This window comes from Colletes latitarsis, chromosome 8 (genome assembly GCF_051014445.1).
Source record: "Colletes latitarsis isolate SP2378_abdomen chromosome 8, iyColLati1, whole genome shotgun sequence".
In the NCBI taxonomy this organism is placed as follows: Eukaryota; Metazoa; Arthropoda; class Insecta; order Hymenoptera; family Colletidae; genus Colletes; species Colletes latitarsis.
This window is the reverse complement of record NC_135141.1, coordinates 32,719,320-32,744,932: the sequence shown is the minus strand read 5'-3', so window position 1 is coordinate 32,744,932 and position 25,613 is coordinate 32,719,320. Positions and strand designations below refer to the sequence as shown.

Here is a 25,613-nt window from a genome sequence, read left to right as displayed (position 1 = left end):
GATAACTTTGAATTACAAGCGAAGTCGAGTAAATGGTCAATTTATATTAGTTTCTTTCGGTTTATCGATATTTAATGAATGTTTATGATAAATTCTGTGCACTCACCTCCATACGGCGTTCGTCGTAGCAACAATAGCCGCAGTTTGAACAAAGACAGCAACAAAGAGCTCGGGTAAAGACACCTCTGGCGCATCTGGATAAGAGTCCTCCGGCGCTCGACAAGTAGACTAGGGTCAACGGTATTCCAAAGCTGGCATAACCCATGGTCGCGATCTTGCCCCACGTAGATTTTGGAGCTATGCTGCCACAACCTGAAAAAGAATCGTTAAATACTTAAATTAACAAAGTATTACGAACAATCGATGTTTTTCACTTTCAGAAACCTTTCAGGGTACCTATTGTGAAACCAAAATCAATTGTCAGTCGAAAGCTATTGTTATCTCCGCCATGGCACTTGGCTATAGTCCACTTTAGTTCCTTATTCGTCTGTTCGCATAAACCTGCACGTAATAAGTACGCGATCTCTGCTTCCGAAACAGACGGACAAGTCGGCAAGGCGTGAAAGTGGGATTCGTTTCTGGTTGTAATTCAGTCAGAGAAGGGGAATTCGAGCTTTTCAGCGGCTAGAATTTGATCCGATTACAACGGAAGACAGAACAATAAGCCGATGAAATCAGAATCTCTAGTCAATGCATGCATTTCTGGCTTTTGAGCGAATTCTTAAGTAAGAGCTTATCAGTTCCCGTACAAAGATTGAATACAAGACAATCTTCGTGCGGATCTGGTTCAATAATTTCTAAAAATTCTATCTGAGACTCAAAGGTTCACGTCTCATATAATTTATATACTTACAGATATTACGAGAAATATTGCAGGGAGAAAAGTAATATCAATGCATACACATATTGTTTTTTTTGCATTTGTTATTAAAGAAATATAGTTACTTGTAATGACGTAGTTACATAGTTACTACAAGTAACTATGCTTCTTTGAAATGGTTTTTTAGTTTATTCTCTGACCGTCGCGAAAGAAAAACACTTTCTATTCATCCTAAATTCCAGTATTAATAACAACAGAAAATTTATATTGCGCGCTTTTCCTTTATCTCTGCATTTCCAATATACCGGCAGTATATCAGTCGCCGCTGAAAACGACAGCCATTTTATCTCGAAAACGAACAAAATGGAAAAGAGCGTCGTCGAACGGCGCATGAAACTCGCGATGTCTTTTAACGCCGATTAATCGTAATATCGACAAATCGAGCTAACGATAGCGAGGGGAAAATTTGCATGGAAAGTGCAATATTCGTAAACGAATGTTGTTTAGTATCTACGCGAGCCGTTCTGAAAAATTTAACGTCTCGCGAAAATGAAGGGCCGCGGGGGTCGGCGACGGGGGTGGCATTTTCGAGATACGAGGAACGCCGCGGTCGGAAAAAGCAGCGGGTCGAATCGATTGGGCTGACGCCGCTTAAGATAATGGATCGCCTATTGGAATTGCTCTGGACCGTGCATGATAGCGGCTTCGAGAGTCCATTGCCGATGGAATTGCACTCGCGGAAACCTCGCGGAACTGCACGGAAGCCTATCCGTCACTGTCGTTTCGCCTTATCGTTCACGACGGTGTGACCCTTTTCGTATCCGTTATCTGTTACCATTTGTTAGGGGCTACAGCAGATTGTCAGCCCGAGTTTTATTGCTCGAGGAGCAACAACATATAGAGTGCAAGGCTACTATAAATCTGTTCATCGTTCGTATCGTGTACGCATCTTAAGTTCGAGAACTATAGTCTCCCTGGGCAGCTCACTGTTCGAATCTTAATACAGTAGAGTTCCAATTATCCGGCGTATCTAAAAGTTGACGAATAAAGCGTAGGAAGTTTATACATTTTATTTTTGATTAATAAATTCCGAGAAAAAAATTCTTTATCGAAAATATAATGTGTGGGTAATGTGTTTATTAGTCGAAAAGAATGTTTATGTTTGACTGTTTGGTAAATATATATGAATCATTAATGATCAAGAGTCGATCATCGGGGGGATTATGAATTAATAATTGTCAATATCGTTATTTCCAAATTGATTGTGAATTAATCAGGCTCGTTTAAGGAAGCTCGAGTTTCTTGAATAATATTCATATTCGATTTTCTAAATGTAAATTTCATGCATACGAGATTCCATGCATATTTATATACATAGAATCTCTGATTAAAGTCATATAAGAGAGATAGGGGTGTGCTAGAGTCAGAGAGTTGAGAAAAAATTGAAGAATCCTTGTAACGCTATTAATTCAGCACCGATGTTTTTCTACATCATGTATTTTTCTACAATGTACTTTCGTCGTCATTTATTCATTAATTCGTTTAAAAAATATGTTACGAACAAAATGAATACAATGATGTAGCAGATGTTTTTGTATTTGTATAATTTTATTAAATATTACAACGTTTGGTCCATGATCGATTATAGGTAGGTAACAGAGTCGGATGTTGTAGAAGCTTTGCGGGCACGAATTTGCTAGAACGCAGTGAAGTGAGACTTGGAAAACTCATTGGGAACATGTCCAAGTTTGACAAGCTGTCTTATTGTTAGACCAAGAAACTTGTCCAAAATGACCTCGTTACGCCCGCCTCTTGAACTCCCAGCCGATTCGATATAATGAAGACTTCTTGTCCAACAAGTGCAAAACTCCAAGTCCGATAAATCATATCGCTGTTCAAATATCGGCCAAAGTGGTTGGTTGTTAGTTAAACACTATCAAAATTTCAAACTTTACTTGCGTGTATCGAAGGAACGTTTATTTCTGGCTTCTATAGAAACCAAATTAGAAGTCGCAACGATACAAAAATAAAGCGAAAGCTCGCGTTCTATCGCACTCGACTGAAAACATCGCCATCGCTCATCTTTTACGTTTCGCTCTCAAACATCGTTTTGCTCGTTACGTTTCCTCCGATTCAACATTTTCTCTCTACCAGCGCTTTCAATGTTCTACGCGCGTCCTCCACTCTCTATTCGGTAAACTCCCGGGCGATGTTCAACGCGTTGCAACGCAATACACCTACAAAATGTCATCCAAAACATTACACAGCAACTGTGGAAAATTGACGTGCACGCTGCTAGAAAACGAAACGCAATTTCGAAATTCCAAATTCAATTCGTTCGAAAGTCCTCTGAACTTAACGTTCACCTTGAAATTTTTCCAATTAAATGAAATTAGGCTTGCAATTTTTAGTACTTAAAATTTACAACGATTCGTAGATTCTTTCATTTCGACAAATTCGATATTTTATTCGATAATTCTGAATAATCTAAAGTGCAAAAGAGTTGAGAAGCGTTTGTAATTAATGGGTAGCCCACGAATGTTCCGGAGAAATCGAAAGTAGAACGCATCCGGAATAAGTTTGTACATTGTTTTCCTTCGCTTCGAAGGATCCACTTCCGGTGTAATTAAAAACTCCGGGGCCAAAATGAAATTGTCCGGGGCCGCTATCGCCGCCATTATGGAGCGATTTAAGACGGTGCTTCGAGTTTTCGAAGAGAGTAATTAACGAATACGGACGGACCTCGTGAACTTTTGGCCGCCGCGACGGTTTCGAAAAGTGGCTAAACTTCCGGAACTATTTACCGCGCATTATAGGAGACGCGGCGACGTCACGCGATGTTTCGTAAAGTTTGAGTGTCAATACGCCGCATGCACACCGGCATAAAGACATTTAATTGATTCCTCGTCGCAACGGTGTTACCGCCGAGCAGATTTCGCTGATGGTGTTCAGTCTACGGGACGCGAACATTAAACTAAATTAAAACTTACGTATTACCATCCTGTCGAGAGCGGAGTGCATTATCACCGAAGAAATACGTCATTACGTAAAACTAAAGCGAAATTAAACGCGAAATTCTCGCTAATTGCTACGAGAAGATTAACGTACGAGGCTCGTTCCGTAAGTAAGGAGACGAATTCTGAAATATTATTCAATAAACGTGTTACGTGTAATTCTTCGATATAATTTTTTGCTATATTTATGCACTCGTCGCATCGTTTTACTAGCTTTTTTATTTCTTTTCATTATGGTCTAGATCATCGATTGGTAATCCGTAAATAGTAATCGTAACTGATTCAACTTATTACACGATTTATTGTTACTCGAAAAATATCGAAAAGACTCGCAAATATGAATAATGGGTCCAGCAGAAACTGTCAGCAGTCAACCTTCGGTAAAAGATGAATGCGAGCTTCTCTTTTTTAGACTGAAACACGAAACGGTTATGAACGTCGGATGAAAAGTGATAATGGGGCAGTTGTGGCGAAACATAATACTTCAGAAAATGGAACTATATTTGCAGCATGTTTTATTTCACGTTTGGCGATATATCAACGGAATTATCTGTTATCAATTATTGACTCACAACCGAACGATAACTAAAGAGCTTTATCGCGAGTGATTAGGTAGTTCGATGGTGGAATTAGGAGAAAAATTGAGGACTTTGCGTCACGTGGCGTGCAGTTCTATCATAGTGAATCGTGAAGTATTATAAAGGATACGAAAGTTGTATTCAGTTACAAAATTATAGTTCTTGCATCGTACTGATTCGAAATATTTATTTATTTATTATACGGGCAAAAACCCATTATCCACTCCGAGGATAGTTTTCATCCCTTATAAACACACATCAACAAATAAAGAGAGATACTCGTCCAATATATTGCAATATTTTATTTGTGACTTTCATAAAAATTTTTTTTCACGTTTCATATATTTGCAGTAGTTTCTTTAACAAAGTTTCGAACATTTTACGTTCATATGGTCGAGATCCGACAGACGAATCCCTGTTTATTAATATAAATGCTGCAGGAAATGCGCGAAGAGTGATTTATTTAGTCAAACAAAAAATTAATTAATTTTGGCCCTCTTTGCCGGAGTCCTCTCCAAGCACATAAACAGCTAAAAAGGGGTGGTATTTTCACGAGTAGAAAAATATAAATAGCGCAACACGGATGAATGTATGTTGAAAGTATGAAGAATTCTTTTATACTCATGTAAATACCTCTCTTTTTTTTTTGTTAGCTATTTGTGTACACGAAGAGGGCTTCAGGAAGAAGAGCCGAAATTAATTAAATTTTTGTCGACTAAATAAATCACTCCCCTCGCGTTTCCAGCAGTATTTTACTTGCCTCTACGTATTAATAAGGAGGGATTAAATACACCCTGCGTGTTAGGCATATTTGTACATCGAAGAATGACAGGTCTGACGGGATAATAATTTTCGATCGTTTCGAAAATTCTGGGATTGTATAATCTTGAAACTGAATAGACTTTTATAGGGAGAATAATGCGATTTAAATTTCTTTTACGGACTCATAAGAGAGGGGGTTGTAAAGTGGTTGTTGCCTCGTGCCCTCTACGAAAGTGCTCAGGCTCCAGATCGTCGCGTCGTTTTGCCAGTTTGTACAGCCCTAACGAACAATAATAGTTCGCGTTGTCGAATAAACAGGCCCATATAATTGTTACCCACCCTACCTCCAGAGAGCAAACTAGGTTATTCCCCGAGCTATTTAAACATTTCGCTCGCCGAGGTCTCAATAAACGGGCAAACAATTTTTCATCCGACGCTTTTCAAAAACACCATATTACATTCTCGTAGTGAGAAGCGTAGATGGGAAAGGGAGGGGGGGCTTTGAACACAACCGTGGTCCAGAGGGGCGGGAAAGGGTGGGAAGGGGGGGTAGAAAGCCGGAACGGTGTAACGAGATGACGGTATCGCGATAAAAAAGGTAACAGACACGAGACACGCGAAGCGGAACGAAACGAGAAACGGAAGAGACTCCGGGGATTATTTATTTTCGCTGTAACCGCAATCCGCGGGCGCATTTTTCGCGAGACGACCGACCAAACTGTCTGGAAAACGAGGAGAAATTACATCGGTAAAAATAATAGAGCCAGGACGGTATTGGCTGGGCCCACGTAACCAATTTACGCCTACACGATGAGCAGCGAGACGATAAGTTTTTGTCACAATTGCTAATAAAAATCCCTATACTTTGCAAAGTACCTTCTACATCAAAACCCAAAGAACATCGTCCACTTTAAATATTCCAAATATACAATACAACATAAAAAAAAATAGTAATTTATCGCGTAGTTACGACGTACCAAGACAACCAGCAAGAGGTAGGGGCCCGAGAACAGGCGAACGACTTATCTTGAAGGTAGCATTTACGTCCCGGTTTCAGCTGTTTAATTTACCGCTTGAAATAATTTGCATACGACCAGGACGTAGCGTTTTCGTCGTGCAATAACATCTCGAAGATGAGCCGTATGCCGCGTTAGGCGAATGCATCGCGCCACACGCTACCGCGACTACCGCCATGAGGGAGCCGGTGAACAACCCTGTTTCGCCATTCCTGACATCTCGCTCCTCTCCACGGTTTGTCGACGTCGTTTCGTGGCACAGGGTTGTCGGGATCCTCGACGTAACCCCCGAGGTCGTAATGGTAAGTCTCTCCGTGCGAGGACCCGAAATTAATAACGCGACCTGGCGCAAATATGGCGCACATAATTAAAGCGATATTACGATCCGGGACAGCGGCTGTATCGTCTACCAGCCGGTCTGGTCTACGGCGTGGATGTTATTTAGCTTGCGAGAGCCGGTGGGTTGCGACTGAATGCACTTCAATTCCTAACTTGGACGGGGCTGTTTGCTACTGGCTGATTTATATTGATTCCGCCATTCTGATGAACGTACGAAAACGGATGTGGAGAACGGCCAGGATAACCGATAGCTTCTAACTCAACGCCAACTTTCAGGATCTCGCGAGAACAAGACAGACTTCGATTTTAACCCCTTGGCTTACGATTTAATTTCAAATAATTTTTCAAACGTATACTATTTAATTTTGTTTAAATTCGTTCGTACGTGGAATGGTCACGAAAAGAGCAGATTTGTTTTACACATATTTCGAAATATTCGATACAATTACACATTCACAAATTTTTAAAGCAACTCGAACGAACTATATTCTTCAACAAAATATTAGAAAAATCAGTTGCGAAGATTTAATTACGTTCGGATAAAAATATTCCGTAGAGATCGTGCAATTTAAAATGTCCCTTTGTTCATCCTTAATTACTCTAATTCGAATCGTTCCTGAAAAACCTTCGATCGCGTATTCTATTATCATACACTTCCAATTAATCTATTAAATATCTAATAAAACTTGTAAAAAATTTACTATAATTTCCTATAAGAGAATTTTTTATAAGTTTTATTAGAGACTATGAACACAGAGAGACTCTGGGACAATTACAATGGACGAATTTTGAATTTTCCATCGAAACAAATGCACAGTAGAGGAGAATGAGAGCCACAAGGAGGGGGAGAAGATGTAGTATCGCGAGAAACAGGCGAAAGGGCGCAAAGACCATGGAATAAACTGAAATGGAAAGAATGTGGATGGAATACTGAGAGCGTTCGGGGTTTCTCAGATACGGTGTATGCATCTGATGTATGGGATACTTCTTCGCGGCAGCTTGTACACGACGACAGCGTCAGCGAAATGTTGTCCCATAAAGTATATCTCGCGAGCTGGCTTATGCTGCATGCGGGCCGGCAAGATGTTTCTACTTCGTGGAAACGCACTGTCTGAACGCGTTGAAGGCAACACGGCGACAGATAAGGCTGACGATAGGGTTGAAGGATAAACCACTCGAGAGACGTTCGATGCACCGCTGTGTTTCATGGCTTTTATACTCGGTATTATCGTTATCGAGATCATTGTCCAAATTTTGACTTTGGCGTTTAATTACTTCCGTTACCACGGATTATTTACGACGATGTTATATGTTCGCGTGTCACTCTATTGGGATTTCCACGAAACAAACGTAAGTCGACGGCAGGTGCGCGAGAAAACGTTCAATATACACACCAAGTAGGTTTTACATTTTACATTTTCTTTGTATGCAAAAATCGAGCAAGAATATAATGGCAGGCAACACTCTTCGATAAGTAAAATTGAGATATATTGTGTAATATAATAACGTAAGAATATTAACAGAATAAAGCGTAAATCGCGCAGAAGCAATTTCACGCGTTCGCAATTTTATTCAACGTTGTCGTTGCCTCTGGTGTGCTGACATTATTCTAACCTTAACGTGAAATTCTCTTCGACATTGTAGGATAATTTTGCATCGTCGTAAACTGCATAATATAAAACTTACATATATTTGTATATATATATATATATACAGTTTTAAATAAAATTGAAAAATATATCAGCGAGGTTTCAATTAAATTATCAATTTATAATCCAGTTTTATCGTACACTAGTCGTATAATCAATAGGAAGTGCTGAAACTTCTTTGAGTATGTAGCGTCAAAGTAAATTACAAAATAAACATGGAAGACAGCATAAATTATAGTAGCTGGTATAGTCATTGGATAGAGGATGAAATTACCTTTAAAATGAGCGTTTGTACGAGTCGATAGCTTCATTAGTTCCGGAGATATGACGATTTTAATTTCAAGTCGATGCGATGGCTAGTTCCGGAAATATAAGGGTCCGTAGTGTTTGTTTACTACGGCCTTGACAAGGCCGTTGACCGCGCGCGCACATTGGAAAGTAGGTCACGAGTCACGTGCGAGACAAAGAGGTCCGACGCGACGCGTCAGACGGAGACAGCGATAGTCGAATTAAGAAAAATTACCATTTACATAAATCGCGATATCTCGAGAACGGAAAGTCCGATCGTCAAAAACAAAAAACCACTTTAAAGAGGAAGCTTTGCCGCTTCTAACAATGGCTCAATAATTAATAAAACATTAGTAGTTTTGGAACTGCACGCGTTTAAAATTTTACTACTTTTAATACGCGTCATCTGACCATTCTAAGATAGTGGAAACTGTAAATTCTCTTTTTTCATTTTTGCTATATATTTGAAAGTAATTTTTTAAAAGATAATTCCATCAGTTTAAGTTATTATTTAGTACAGACAGGAAAATAGTGCAATCTACGCGATATCCTTTACAAATCCCATTTATTTCTCTATCCCTTGATCCTGTACAAAGAGCAAATGAGGTTCTGTCAGTCGAGAGGTTCCTTTATAAAATTCAATCTCGGGAGAATATTATTTCTGAGATAGCTGTTGCATAGTATATGCGAATACACGCTTACGATGTATGAAATAGCGTGAATCATTGTTACTGTCTATCATTTTATATTTACTCCACCTTTCGATAATTATAAAAATATATTATTTCTGAAATTTTTCGTAAAATTACCAGAACTATTTTAGTTTTTTTAAAATAAATATAAATTATCATATTTTCCTATTTATTTATTTGAATGTATACATAATGTCACACTAAGAAAAACTGATGTGACATACACATCCCAATTTCTAAAAGCATCGAACTGCTTTTAAAATTAATACGCAGCTATCCCCGGCACAGTGTTATTGATTTCTAATGGGAAAATAACTAAAGTACGAATAGAAAAAACTCGTATCGAAATGGTTAAGGTGGTGTGTCTGATAGAAATGCAAGCCCAGGTGGTCGAGCAGGAACAACGAGGTGAGGGAATAAGGACGCGATAAGGTCGGAGCATATATCACGCGGAAAGCCATTCAGAGCTACACACATTGCAGCCCGTCTATGGGGGTTGCCGTTATTGTGGCGATTTTCGCGCCGGCACCGAGCGTTTTACGATTGAACGGGTCGAAGCAAATTGCCGACTTTTTACGAAATACGACCGAGATCGAAGATAGACTAGCGAGGAACAGGCTTGCAACACTCTACGAGTCGGTAAAAGCATGGTAGAACATAAAAAGGTGGGAGAAGGACGGGGAAATTTATGTAATCCGTGGTTTCTCGACAGGGTTGGGGGAGGGCAAGGAACATTTACATGCTCGAAATATATGTATATTTGTAGGTTAATAATTCTGGGAACATCATAAGTACGTCGTGCAAATTTTGGAAGACGACCAAGAAAGTTTCGCGAAAGATATCCCATTATATTCTATCCCTATATTGAAACTTGCGAGAAGAGGAATCGTTTATCTGACCGAAACTTGGACCGTATCCAAAATCGGTTAACATGTAGGTTAGCAAGGATACGTGTAACGAGCGCGATCTTGCAGATTTCTACGATCCCCGTCGTTTATAAAAACCTAAAACCGGAATAGAAAAACTTTAGAAAATAATTTTTTAACGATTCTCTGAAATTTTTTTTGGGGAGAAAGGATGAAATATTATAAGAACACCAGCACCAACATCTATATGTTTTGCACCAAATATTCCTTAATAGTTCCACAACACAGTCTCATCACGAAATTCTTCGTTTATGTTAGTATTTCCTAAGAAAAAATTGCGAGAGATTGATACGATTTCAAGACGTTCGTCGTGGAAATTATTAAATTACTAAAGCGTTGCAATCCTCGTCAAGTGTTCCTAGCCGAGGGAATTCAGACGCATCAACATTTTTCCCCGTACGAATTCGTCCTCGTTTCGTCAGTTTAGCGTCATTCGGTCGTTTAATTGACGCCCGTGAATTTCGCCTTTCGCCGTTTCGACGACTCGCACTTCGCGTAATAAGGACTGTTAGTGAACGTCCAACGAAGGATCTCGAAGAGTGCACGAAAATTCCACGGAATCCGGGAAAAATTTATAGCTTGGATGTTTACCGACGCGGAATTCTCTCAGGCGCTCTCAGACTAGGACGGGAAGGATAGTGTAGCTCTATTTCGTTTCGCTCCTCTGGCCCTCGAGGGGGTGGCTATTAGTAGTAATTACTGGAAGAATAAGTCCCTGCTTAATACTTCCCTTCGCGCACCCTTTCATCTTTTACCCTCTCCGAGACGGTATTCTCTCACCACCGTCGACCTTTGAGGGTGTAAGCTATCCTCCCACCCTCACCTTTCCACCGAAATTTCTCATACGTACGGCCTTCGTTCCCGGCTTAGGCGGAATTAAACGGCGAGAGGGAATTATCACTTGCAGCTCAATATTCCTGTTCCTTTCCAGAAACGCTGTGGGGAAACTCGGAAACTCGGGATTTTCCAAGTCCATGTTTTTCTTTTTTTTTTTATATTAAATTACATATTAATATAATTATATATTAACTTAATACAAACGGTACAAAATCAAGAGATCGTTTTTTATTTCGATAGGCTAGGACTTGCCTTTGAGAGATGGAATTGACAAGCGAAACGGCGATATTTAAATTGCAACGAACGAGAACTGTCGCCAGTGACAGGAGCATTGACCGCGCGTGACAATAGAAGCACCCGCCGTTAGGTGCACGTTTTTTGTAAGCAACAAAGAGGACCGAGGAGGCGCGAATAGTCGCTTGCTAGTCAAAAGCGAATACCTGCGGTCGAAATAAAAGCAAACGAAGAATAATATAACAGAAGCGTTAAATATCGATCATTTTACACCAAATTTCCTTTGCAGAAATATTTCATAGTTCCTTTAGTGCAATGAGTTTCAAAAGTTCTTTTAATTTTAAAAACATTTCAAAAAGTTTGGCTGCCACTGGTTTGATAATCTATTAATTTTGATTTCTATCTAGTCAGATGACTCTCCCACTTAGAAATCCGGAAAGTTTTTAATTTTCATTATTTCAAATCCTTAAGTTTTTCAGGAAATAAATCAGAATTCAATTTCTTATATTGTTTTAAAAATATATAATATAATTTTATCTATAGAATCATATGTCTTCGATATTTGTCGATTTCATCTATTCAAAGACTCGTAGCTTCCAATCTTTCGACCTATTTTGATCGTCTGAATGGACTAACCTGCACTCTACCGTTGCAATGACAAGTTTTCGCTATTATAAGAGTAAATCGACGACCTCGGAACTCTCTCAGTTCATCTTCTTCACCTGGAATTCATTAGTCTCTGTCAAAAGCCGCTGTAAATGCAGCTGTGTCGGTCATGTGTCGATATTATTAATAGTACCGTCGATACAATATTCTACTACTATGAAGAAGTACGGAGTTATGCACCAGTCATGTTCCCAGTATGTATCATTACTTTCAAAATGTATTTGGAAAGAAATTTCTCTTTTTTAAAAAAAGCAGAATAATTATTTTGCTTTCATTGGTACTCATTCAATTACGTACTTCTAAAATATTTTCCCTCACACGACATTTACAAAACTAGTATTTGTTATTCCTTGTTAATAATATCGAACTAAATAATAGCGTATTAAATTTAAATAAATCATCAGAAATTGTTTTACAGGAATTTTTTTATCGTTTAAACTTTCCAGTCGTTGAATAGAAAATACCCTAGGAAGATTAGGGGATCTTCCGACGTATGTTTAAGCCGTAGAAATTAATATTATTCCGTAAATAATTCTCGATTACGTTCTGTTGTTTTCGTCAACGCGTATACGATCGGTTTTCTTCGGTTAGGTTAACTTAAGCTGATAGTTTAAGGGGACCGAATGTTTGCTTTTTGTTTCACCGAGTGTGTGCACGCTTGTGTGGCGGATTCCTTGTTATTGGGTATGTGTGCACAGCCGGTTAGAAGTTCGTCGTCTATCGAGAGTGGCTAAACGAGAAAATCGAACCCGGGGTGAGAGTGATACATAAAGATAAGGGAGGGAAAGGGGGAGGCGAGAAAATGAGAAAGTGGGAAAACCGACAGGATAGAAGAGCGAGGAGGAAGGAAAAGGCGGAAAGGGAGAAATACGGTAGCCAATAAAAAAACGACTAACGTACAAGACATACAGAATGCCAATTGTATCGATTACTCTTATTCAACCCTTCCGATGCATCTACGGTTTATAGTACGCGTACGCGTCAACTTCATTTCTCACCAATTTCTTTTCCTAAGCCTAACGTAATGTCATCCTCTATTTAAGTAAATAAATTTCTAATAGACGGTGGAGTTTTTTCGTTTAACGTTCACTTCGGGAATAAATAGCTCGAGGAGAATGCTAATGGTACATTAGTTTCGGTAATTATTTTTCAACTACGATCGTTAAAGAACGATTCGATGGGGGTTCAGAGGGATCCGGATCAACGATTACTGACATGGAAACGTTCTGGGTCGGTATTTATGGGCTTAGAAATCGCCGCAACCGACAAACGATCGTTACTGCCCCTCCGAAGTATATTTACTACCTGCAGACTACCCCGGAATTAGCCATCCGAATTTCGTTAAACGTCGATTGGTTGAATTGTGGAATTATCGACTCTTATTGTATTAACTCTGTTGCTCCAAGGCGTATGAAACGTTCCTACAGCTTTCATGTGTTTTGTTTAAACGAGAAACAAAAGTTTTTTCAGGCAATGCTAAGTAAACGTAACACTAAAAATATCAAATACAACATTGTATTTATCGTTTTAATTTCTTTGGTGCAAATACAAAAAAATACTTTATAACCAAAATGATCGAAAACATATTTCGTTTACTATTTTGTAAAAGCAAGGGGGACAGTGAAAAATCTTGAAAATGGAATTTTATTCAGTCTCGACCCGGTAGTAATTGTTTAACGACGCGAAACCATTTATATTTGACGGAATTGGATTTTTGTTCGCTAACGGAAATTTGATCCTTCCCTCGTGCACTGTATATTTTCGCTGCATTTCGATTGGAAGATCGAATATCAATGGCGCAGAAAACAAGGAAATTCGATTTCCTCGGCAGCGAAAATAATTCCACGATAAGTAAAGAACGATTCGATTACCGTATCCGTAGTAAAGATAATCCTAATAAAATAATTCCTACTTTCTCAAACCTCTTTGGATACAATTACTATATGCACGTTGATACTGAAGAGGAGGGAAAATTCCACGGCGTATATATTCTGTTTACCACTTAAAACGCCAGTATTCCGCCTTGTGCTCGGTACGTGTTCGCCTGTAAAGTGGAAAATAAACGTCTCTTTCAATAAAAAACGTTGAAAAAATGTGCGGAGGAAGGCGACGCAGGTATATGTATATACAGCGGCGCGTGGGTGTTAAAAGTGCGCGATAAAAACAGTGCCAAGAGTACAAAGAAGGTGGCGCAACCACGGGACCCCGTTTCTGAAAATACATTTATAATCCGCGCCACGGAACGTCGGGGCGTTGCAAAATTGCAACAGCAGAGGAGAGCATCCGCACGGAAAACGCGGAAATCGCCTCGCGTTGGAAACTGTCGCGCATATGTGATACCACGGGTCTTGGATTGTTCGAGAACGGACTTGAACGTGTTTCGCGAAAGTGTTTTCGACTATACTTGGCGAGAGAGAGAGAGGTAACAGTGTTGGGTTATAGCATGCAGCAGCAGATTAGCTTCTTACACAGTTTCCCTTTTACGCTCGGTCATTCAAGACGCTCGGAACGAATATTTCTCGCGCGTTATTTAACGCTCGGACGACTCTGGGATTTTTTATATCCAAGGTACACAATTTGGGGATCTATAACGAACTTTAAAATATTTTTATATTGTATTATAAAATATTTTCATTGACCAATCTACTTCTAATAATTCGAAACGAGAGATTTTTGACAGATAAGCGTGAAATTTCAATATGGAAGTGCTATTTTATGGAAAGATTTCAGTTAAGAGTTTTGAGAATATTATTAACCACCAGTTAATTTGCCTAAACTAAATTTAGATGGTGAAAATAAATAAATGTGCTTCCTCTCCCTAATTGGGAATCCTTAGATTAACGAATGGACCATTATGTGAAAACATAAACGTGGTTCATGGTTGATAGACGACAGGTGTTATTTTTGTTTCCATCGTTTACTTGGAGAAGTGTACGTGGGAGGGGAAAATAAATATCATTGTGGCTAATTGCGATCAACAATAATATTTATGGGCGTAGAAATTCCAGCATTGTTATCAGACTGTAAATAATCGCGGGCGCGTGAAATATTAAAAACCAGCGAATTCGACGGTCGAAGTCAAATTTGTCACAGAATTAATCCGATATTGCGTGTAATTAACGCGCACTATATCGACGAATAACGCCGATTTGCGCGCCAAAATTAAATCATTCTTAAATACCATTATCGCCTCGCTTTTAAACAGATTATTTTAGAAGCTTGATTTAAAGACGGAATTTAACTAAAGATTATACGGTAAATTATCATTACACGATAATTTGTAAGCAGATAATTAAAAATACGGATTTTTAATTATTCTGTGAAGAATGGAGGTGAGAAAAAATTATTTGCACTTTGAAAACACACAATTTTACAACTTTACAATTTTCCTTAAATTGAATATTTTCCCTTCCAAGTATAAGGGCTGTTTTCATACTGAAACATCGTCTTAAAAGCATTTCGAATGGAAACGAAAGTCTATTTCATAAATGATTCCCAGCTAACAGCAATCTATCGGTAGTTTAATCGAAAAAAATACTTTTCGTAAATTCGAAGACTGTTGTTTCGAACGTTATGCAACGCCGGACTATATTAATTTCGTTCGCCGACCGTTTCGAGCAAGAGGCAATCGAACTGTTTCTGTGTTTGTGTTTGTAATACGCGGGGGACTCGCGGTCTGGTAATTCTGAATTTACTATTAGGCATCGAATATCGCGATACACTGGAGTTCCGCGCGAACGAAATCCATTTCGAAGATACGTTTATATATATATATATATTTTTCTTTTTGTTTCACGCCTCCCACGTGCGATTAAATGAGAGCTTTGGCCGCCCAAATATTAAACTTCGAAACAGAATTGTCCAGGCGGACGAGATTTATGACAAAAAAAAGACGCGGGCGTCCGTAACGAAATACGTCGAAAGTAAACAGAGCGAAATTCACTGTCTGGTTTTTCAAACCGAGGAGCAATTAAATTCTTCCACAGTATATACATTACGCTCGCAATGAAAATTTACGCATTTGTTACCTGGAAGCCGGGATAGATTCCCGCGATATATGTACACGGTAAATGATCGCGTTAATTCAGAATTCACGCCGTCGCTGGGAACTGACCATTAATTTTATTACGTATGCATTTAAAGTGTATACTTTTAACGAATCGACGCGCGCGGTGGTCCAAGAATCGTGGACGACGATTATTCACTAGAAAAAGATTGTGAACATTCACAAAACATAAATAAATACATACGAAAAATTTCAAAATTAACAAACTTATACTTTCTCTGTAAAACAAATCCCTGAAAAGTCCAAAACAATGAAATTCCATAAGCACATCGAGTGAACGTTGTCAATTTATTTTCCGAATGAATTCGATATAATTACCCTGTCGATCACCCAGGTAGGAGCATCCATGGAGCGCGTAATATAAATCATCGGGGAAAAGGGAAAGCATTTACATTGGGGAGAAGACGTCGAGCCACTTACCAATTAGTTCTCGCGCCGAACGATGTGTACTTTTTATCCGCGCAATATTGCACTGTCAGTGCGTTTAATGCAAGTAGCATCTGCATAATATCCACTCGTAAATCCAGGTAAAGCCTGCCACTGGGCCCATGCACCCTCTCCGTGTACGTACGAGGCAGGCCGGATGATCCCCGGGATTTTATTTCCAGGATCTCCCGGGAATATGGCCAGAGACTTGTCGGCGCGAGTAAATGGGTGCGAGGTATAATATCGACATTAATTATATTATCCTTCGTGTAATAGGCAAGCCGCTTTAGTGCCTAATTATTTCATGATTGGGCCATCCTTTTCGAGATGCTAACGCCTTCGCGGAATAAATTGCTGGCAACTAATATTTTCCAAGGATAACTCCTTGCAATCTGAACGTTCGCTTTTTTCGCGGATTCTCTTTGTTTAAAGGAAACCACCGACCAGGTGGACTTTTGTATTCTGAAATAATCTCCCCAGTCTTGCCACGTAAGATCTGTTGCGGGTTTCTTGGATTTTAGATTTTGGGTGAGACATTTTGTTGGTAGAGAAATAAAGGTGGTGCATCAAGAATTGTACTATTTATTAGTCTATTTACTATGTGAAGTGATTGGAAGTCATAAAGAAATTGTGAGACTCTAGAAATAAATGTTTGGATCCAAAATTACTAGAAAAAGAATCTTCAACAAAGATACAGTATCTCCGTTAAAAAGTTATTAAAAAATTTCAAATCATTCTGAAAAAATTATTTACGGTTGCGGGGGTCAAATACAATCATTTTTGGTGAATACACATACCTCCGAAATCCTACCCATTTTCGAGAAAAAAAATCGGATAGGTGGTGAAATTTTTCGGCGAAAAAAAAATTTTTCAAATTGTTCTAAAAAAATTATATTCAGTTGCAGGGATCAATTATAAGCATTTTTGGTCATTACACATACCCCCGAAATCCTACGCATTTCCGAGAAAAAAATTCCTTACCGAAAATGTAATGTCTGACCACACGTTGACACGTTTCCCTGAAATTTGTCGATCAAATTAAAAAATTTCAAATCGTTCTAAAAAAATTATTTTTAGCTAGGGGGGTCAATTACAATTATTTTTGGTGAATAGACATACCCCCGAAATCCTGCGCATTTTCGAGAAAAAAATTCAGTACGGATGGAACTTCACGCGTTAATAACTTTTTAACGAAGCCTCAATCAACAAATAGGTATTCTTGATTTTCGTCTTATTTTGTCCTCTAGAATCCACCATTTTCTCGTGATTGTGTTCCCAAAGAAAATTAAAAGGTCGATCGATAAAATGCACATTCGTGTCATAATGATAATGCTGTACTTGTCAACAGATATTTCGTTCCACGGCGATCGACAAAAAGACTTTTTTCCCGTGTCGTTCCGGCAACGTGTGACGAAAAATGGATATTTTATGATAATGTTATTCGCGAACGACAGTGGTCCGTATCAGAGAAGTTACAAGAACCCAACCTGAACAAGTTTTTGCATACGAGAAAAAAATTATGATCTGTATCTAGCAGGGCATACGAGGAATAAATCATTACGAGCGTCTCCAACCCGACCGAACCATCGATGCTGATGTTTTCTGTCAGCTATAAGACCATGTAAATAAATGGCTCGAAAAAAAAACGACCATAAATCGTCTGTACGAAAGGAGCTCTCTTCCATTAGGATACAATTTTTATCTTTGCTCAACGACGCTGACAAAAATTAAAGACTCGATGGTCCAGCTTAAATTTCTTATTTTTCTCCATCTTTCTCCTTTTGACGAGTTTTGAATATTTACAATATTAATCGTAACGTCGAAGCAGCTTATGTTTTTAAATCGTTTACGGGGAAATTTTAATGGAGAGCCACAGAGCCCGGTACAACATAATTTTCGAAGTAAACGACGGCTCATTGATCGATACCTCGAACTTGGTTAAAGTGTCGCCGAACTTGAGATAATACGAATATACAGAGAGAATCTTCTTCGCTTTTCCTGAAACCAACTTTCCTCTATTCAACCCCGTTGTCCAACCACGTGGCAGCAACTACCCGGACTACCTTTACCAAAACTTTGCTTATCCTTCGCTCTCCGGGGACAGATCGAAGTGCGAACCAAAAAGAAACTACGGGAAAAACGGACAAAATGTAGTCCGAGTTCCCCCGGAACAAACTCTTCTTATCGAAGATATACAGACACGTTTACTCGGGCTACAAATACTGCAAAACCACTCGTACAAATATTTTTCTATTTAAAAAACGAACTATTCTTCCTTGTTTATCTTAAAAAATTTTGATAGTATATTTTCCTTTTGAAAATTGAAAAAAATTGATAATCCATAATATGATTTTATATATTCGTCGGTATTACGTATAATCGATATTTTTTTAATTTTATTCGAACGATAAAAGTACGTACGAATCCGTGTCAACTCGTGACGAAGCATAACATTTGAATATTTATACACGAATTTAAAAATTTTTAATTAAATTCGAAAGCTTTCACCACTATTAAAATATTCAAACTCCGATGAGATCCACCAGTGGTGCACGGTACGATCTTCGCGTGAAACATGCGGCTGTCAAAGTATTAAAACTCATTAATTCATTGTCCGTACACGAGCATTCTAGTTTACATAATACGAAATTTCTACGAGTAAACAGACTCGATGTTTTCGTTATAAAATGAGAACTAAAATAATAGCGGACCTAAATTCTTCTCGTTCCGCAAAATCATAGTCAGAATGTTTAAAAATTATAAATTATAGTGAAATTTATTGCAAATTATCCGCGAACCTGTAACGTTAGTATATTTTTAGGCGATCGTACAGAGAAGCACTTTTCTGATGAAATCCACCGGTCGGACTATTAAATTTATTATATTTGAATAGGTTCCTCCTTTTAAAAATATGTTCGCTTCTTTCCGCGGCGTTCCTCGGTAAATGCAAGCTATGCAGGAACTTTTTATGGTTCTTTTCCTTTTTTTTTTCGCCTGGAATATGCCGCAAGTTGTATTACGTGAACCCGTTGCTATAAAAACACTGCCCATTACGAGTTCTCCGCGGGGCAAAAAATTACTGAGCCAAGAGATTAAAAGAATATTTTATCACGTGCACTGCACAGTGGCGGACATGTTGCCGTGAACACACGACTGACTCTGCACTCGCAATCTATGGTATCGCGTTAAAGTTATTGGCAGTCATTTTTATATTGTACCCTTCGAAAGCTTCAACTTTTAAATGGCAGATATTCAGTCACATATTTAAAAAATACTGCAAGTTTAAATTAGAATCCTTCAGAATCATTATTATTATTATTAAGGAAAGAATCCTGCGGTATATAATACACGATACATGATTCAATATATTTTGTAAAAATGAAAGATAAGAGATATCCACAAAAATTTATCAAAAGGAAATAATAAAATGTGTACAGTAAAAATTGTTGAATTTAATTTGCGTTGCATCGATTCGAGAAGATAATATAATTTGTTTTTTAAATATATTTTAAGAAAGGTGCCATAGTGAAAACGTTGAAGTTATTCGATCCAGTTAAAAGACGAATAATTTAATATAAAGTGGAACTGTACACGAGTAGTACGAATTAAAGTTAATATTGTGAAAATATTTTCCACGACGCGATGCTTTTTTAAATATTGCATCGAAGAAGATTGCACAGCGAGGACCCGAAGTGGTACATCGACCTTTGTACGTTCCTTGATGTGCCCGCAAAGACAAAGTGCACGTGTGTTCGCGTGACAGCAATATTCAAGACGATCTTGCTTGCGGCTCTACGGGGGATTATACATAAAGGAGTACGCTGTATTCCACCCGTACGCGCCATAAAAACGTAACCTTGCTAAAGACTATCTCATCTTGTTTGCCTTTGTGAGGAGGGCTTGCCAAGCAGAAGGTAACGACTGGAAGCAGTGCTATCAAACCGAACGTGTAATCGAATTTCGAAACTGAAATAGCTCTCTTGCTACCAGATCCTTGCTTCGAACGTCAAAACGAAGTTGTGACGTTTAATAATAATAATACCATTACTTAGTACTTCTACTTGTGTTGGAATCTATTAACGTGGAATTATTTATTTCGACTGGTTCTAACTAATTTGTTGATACCTATTTAGAAAATGTAACGAATTTAACGACCATTCTTCTATTATTTCTCACATAATATATAAAATTCAATGAAATATTATAATTAAATATTGATAAAATTATTTAATACTTTTTGGCTATAATTCATAAAATAAGAATGTAACTGACTTGGATTCTGCACGTATTTTACACTAATTTTTAATGTAAAATATCAACTCTAAGGAACTATGTATTCTCCATTTATTTTCTAAAATGTTTTACGTTTTCCAGGACAAAGGAAACTTTCTCGTTCCTATTGTATAATTAATTTCTCTTCGTTCGTCTACATTCGTATTCCCCAACGCAGAAGGCAAATAATTGGCAGGCGATTCGTTCGTTTGAAAAATGCGACGACAAACTTTTGAAGCAAATTGAATCGTGACGAACAGGAAACAGGAAAGTTTCTACGAGCACGGCGAAAATTGTGTTCTCTAATACTACTTCGTTTCATTAGACGTTTAGTTCCTCTAGCTTTTCGTTCTTTCTCACGTGTCGACGAGTTCGATGATTAAAGAGAGCGCCTTCCAGTCGATCGCAGAAACGTTTATCTTTATTACTTTCGCGAAAAGTGAGCTAGCTAGATACCGAGATAGAAATTCGACGATAGTGAACGCGAATTACGTAAATTCGGGAAAATTGTTAGTATTTTCAAATTACAAATTGGATCGTATCGACGAATCGATGGAATTTAATTAAGAACCCTACCCAATTAGCGATATGAGACACGTAAACTGAGACTATGAAAAGAAAAAAAAAAACAAAAATGGAAATATACGTGGTGTATTGGTATGATTACTACGTTGCTATTGACAAACTGGTCGACGAGAACAGTGGCGGCGTGTCCCAATTGTTTGTACGCTTCGATGAAAAATCAGAAACAAGATCGGAAACAATGTACGCTTGTGATGTTCCACATATTGGTGAAACCTCGTATCTGCAATTTTTTGACTGAAATAACAGATGGAACAACTATAAAACTTTCTACATTGTTAGCGTGGATACCGTTTCATTTCTAGTTTTTCCAGTTTTGGTCCCCAATCATTCAATTATGGCTAGTCTGAATCGTTTACAGGAAAATTCGTTAAACGTTTCACCAAATTAAACTAACAAACAATTTCAACATACTTGTACGAGATTCTCTCTCTCTGCACGTGGATGGATGATGGTTTCGGAGTCAGGGCCGTGGACCACTGGAGTACGAGGAGGAAAGATGATGTACAAAAGTATTGGACCGATATCACTAGCGGAATCACAGTTTATTTCGAGTGGTCCGGTCAGCGGCGATACGACAACTGAGCTCAGTATCGAAGCGTTTCGGCTCGGTTCGATTCGAAACCGGTAAACACCGGTAACCGTCGAGACGGCAGTTTACTGGTCTAACCGTCTCGCGCGAATCCGAAACAATAGTATAGGTTGAAAATTGTCATTGGCTGACCAGAAACGTAATTTCTTATATAATGAAAAATACCTTTTCCTAATAATTAATGGGAAAGTGATATTTAATTATAAAACCGATAAAGAAGTTATAATATATAAATATTAATACAATTAATAATTCCAACAATATGCGATGTTCTCGAGCAGTCACCCATCTTGCACTGCACAAAACCAGCGTTCAAAGGTAAACCCTTAAATATTTCGACGTGCAAAAAAATGGATTTCGATTTGGAATAAGGTTTTTCTCGTTTGCAACGTACGGCGTAACAATACATAACCGTGACAGAATTTTTGACGGACCGCGGAACCGTATAAAATTTAAGGCGGGACAGAGAGTTGCGTTCTGGAATCGATACCGATCGGTTAAACGGCGCGTCTGGCGATATTTCAGCGAGCCCTGTCCAAAGAATAAATAATCTCAGGTTAGTCAGTTCGAAGGGAACCAATGCAAATAAAAACAAGATGGAAAAGGGATAAAAACAAAAGGAGGAAAACACACCGCGGCCACGTCGGAAGTGCACGGCAGAGTTACGGCGGGAACGACATCGTCCGTTCAAATCATTTCGACTGGACCGGAAATTCGATTTGATCCCAAGAGTTTTTCTGCTTTCATTTTTTCTTTTTTTTTCTCTCTCTCTCTGTTCGTTTTGTTCTGTTTGTTTACCTTTCGCATATGCCGACAGTGTATTTGACATTGACTGAGAAATGTGCACAACGCGCTTCGAATTTTCCAATCTACGCCGGAACAGTCCGGGGCTGCCATTTAATTCGTTGCATCCAGCAAAGGCACGGTCCCGTGTTTTTCCCATCTCGTACGGAATTACCGCGAACGCGCGGTTCATACACGGTGTCCCCTTTGAAACGTCATAGATTATTTTTTGCGGAAATTTATCGGGGACACGCACGGGGAACGAATTATGTAATTTATTGGAAACACGATTCCACTCGCGAATATCGAATTCAACGTCGCGCTGGTTATTGTTACGAGTCGATGCCAGCAAACCATTCTTTCCCCTTAACGGTTTGGACTTGTTTTAAAATATACAGGATTAGTTTGGTACGATTTCTAGGAATTTATCTTCTTGTTAAACATTGGACTTTATTAATTTTTATATACTAGACTCCAGTATATTTGTATTTGACATTTTGAATCTTCTGCATAACGTGTAATTATAAATATAACGTCATATTCATTGCATAGGACTTATTAATATATTTAAATGAATATAAGTTTCAAGAAATTTTATAACGGTACATAATTTTTAGCCTCTTTCAAAATGGATTCTCCCAAGTAAAAATGATTTCATGAAAGTTTGATAACATTCAGAAAAATATCATATATTTTTACTGTAAGGAAAAAATTACTTCGTTGGACTGTGGATTACCCGACGGGGGGTCTTCTCGTCTTCATCTTTTTCCAACAACGAACGAATTTACGTCCGTGATTGAATAGTGCCGTAAAAATATCTGGTTACGCGAACGAAGAAACTGCATCCGGAAAATCACGATTCCAAACTTTCCACCATAAATTTTCGAAAAGCATCCCCTCGCGATTATTGAGACACACGAATCGAGTAAAAATTGAACGAAAGATCGGTCTAATTAAATCGAAGAGACGAAATTATTTTCAAACCGCGACAATATCGTTCACCCCCTCGCGTCCGCCATAATATAAATCACCGTCCGTGGAGTAATTCCCTTTCAAATTCCTCGTGGTTTCCACAGGCCTGTACGCGTCGAAGATTGCAATATTTCTCCTCTCTCCATCGGAAAGTTCGCGCAACCCCGTCCGATTATTCTTCTCCGCGACCAGTGCAACCGGGGAGCGTGGAGGGGAGCGGTTAGGAACTTATTATGCCGCGCTGCTTTCTGCCGCGGTTTATTTGAATATTGCTACGTGACCGTAATGCATGTCGGGTAGTGGTACCTGGCTGCGTGCGCAGCCGTAATGTTTGTGGCACCGCGAGGGGTCGGGGCGATCGTACGTGCGTACACTCATGGATGGGGGCTCCGCATGGACGGTTGTGTGGTGCGTGGACGCGAGCACGAGAACAGCTCGAACTCAATAACCCCGGCGAGCAGAGCAGAGCGATTTGCGACAGTCAATAAACCCCGTGTATTCCGAGGAAAAAGGTCTTAACCTCGCTCGGATGCGAGAATCGCTGGAGGATCTTCCTTCTTTCTTCTTCGTTGCAGCGTCCGAATAATGGAAAAAGGCGTCCGTCGACGCCTCGATCGTATCGTTTCCGTTCTCCTTCGTTCCTGATTTATCGTCCTACCCTACCGATTCTCTGAATTGGCTCCGGGAAAGCGGGTTATTTTTGAAATGTTGCGAGCCGACGCGAATCAAGAATCGTTGGGACCTTATATCGGGGGAGGACAATCGTCTAAGATATTGGATGCATTCGATACCCGGTCGATTTTGTATACACGTTCCAATCGCCAATCAACCCCACAAATAACGTTTGTGTTACTATCTGTTGCAGCGAGTTAATAATACTAATAGTTAGGTGAACGTTTCTATTAGCACGCCATAGCAGCCAATATTAACACGTTGATCGTCAACGTCATAGATGGGTGATAGGTCTTTTGACCAAAGAGCCGAAATTGGATACCAAAATTGAAACTTAGATCAAGAATTCTGTTAGAGAAACACCGTGTATCCAAACATATGTCACGTGGTTTTAATAGTTAAATCCAGCCATTCTCTTCAGCTGCAGTCTGTAAAATACAAGAAAACGCAAACTGGAAATTTAAATACTACTGGACTATGCATAGACTCTATGCGAGGGTTTTTTCTCTTTCCAGAAAACTCGCACTCATCCGTGTCGTACTGTCCAAATAATATAGAACACACAGCTGCAACACCGCACCACAAACCTGTGCAGTACCTTTACTCCGTGTCTGGATGTTTTCGTTCCATGTACCTGTCGCCTTGATTCTTTTAAAAATCTGCAATAGGAAAGGTTTTTGGGAGCCCAACGTGCAACGTTCTTTTAAAAGTTACTTCGTGAAATTTTGTTAGCAAAGTTACTGTCCCAATAACAAAATCAAATATAACTTAGGAAGATTCCTGTGCAAATAACCTTTTATCCAAGAACAATTTATATAAATAATAATTATTAACACGTTTACTATTATTTAAAAATTCATTGTTGTAATTATCATTATTGTAAATAACAGTATAAGTAGAAAAAATGTCTATCAGAAGAATAAATTTTAAAAATCGATTTTCTAAAAAACAAAACCTTGTACGAACAAAATTTATTCCATATTTCCCATTTATTTTTACAAGAAAAATTACTCACTGTATGGTTAAATTATGATTTTAGAGCCATTCTGTATAAAAGTGCATGAAAATATTGAATATTCTTGGTGTCATAAAATTTAAGTAGAAAACCCTACGACGGGGCGGACTTCGTTTTAAGTAGAAGAGATCGGTAATAAGTCGGACTCAGCTCTATAGATATTTTTTTTTTTAGTTTTAACGCGATGATCAACGAGAATTGATATTCTTCTTCGACAATAAGCGTAAAATACATGTAAAAAAAATTAGTTTTGTGTTTTTCTCCATAAAACATTGAAAAAAACGTTAACTACTTTCTTTGCAGTTTTCAACGCAAAGAAACGTACTATATATTTAAAAAAAATTGAATCTGACGAGAGAACAAGAAACACAACTCTTTATACATGGAACGTTTCGATAATACAACAGCACAA

General features: G+C 38.6%; 1 protein-coding gene across 2 annotated transcripts in view; it reads right to left on the bottom strand.

Moving 5' to 3' along the window:
* Window positions 1-25,613, bottom strand: part of LOC143344712 (TWiK family of potassium channels protein 7) — a 264,886-nt gene that overhangs the window by 1,201 nt on the left and 238,072 nt on the right. For both annotated transcript variants that reach the window (XM_076771023.1, XM_076771024.1), the window contains one exon: window positions 107-312. In XM_076771023.1, coding sequence (XP_076627138.1) covers window positions 107-312 — 206 coding nt within the window. The remainder of the gene's footprint in view (window positions 1-106; window positions 313-25,613) is intronic.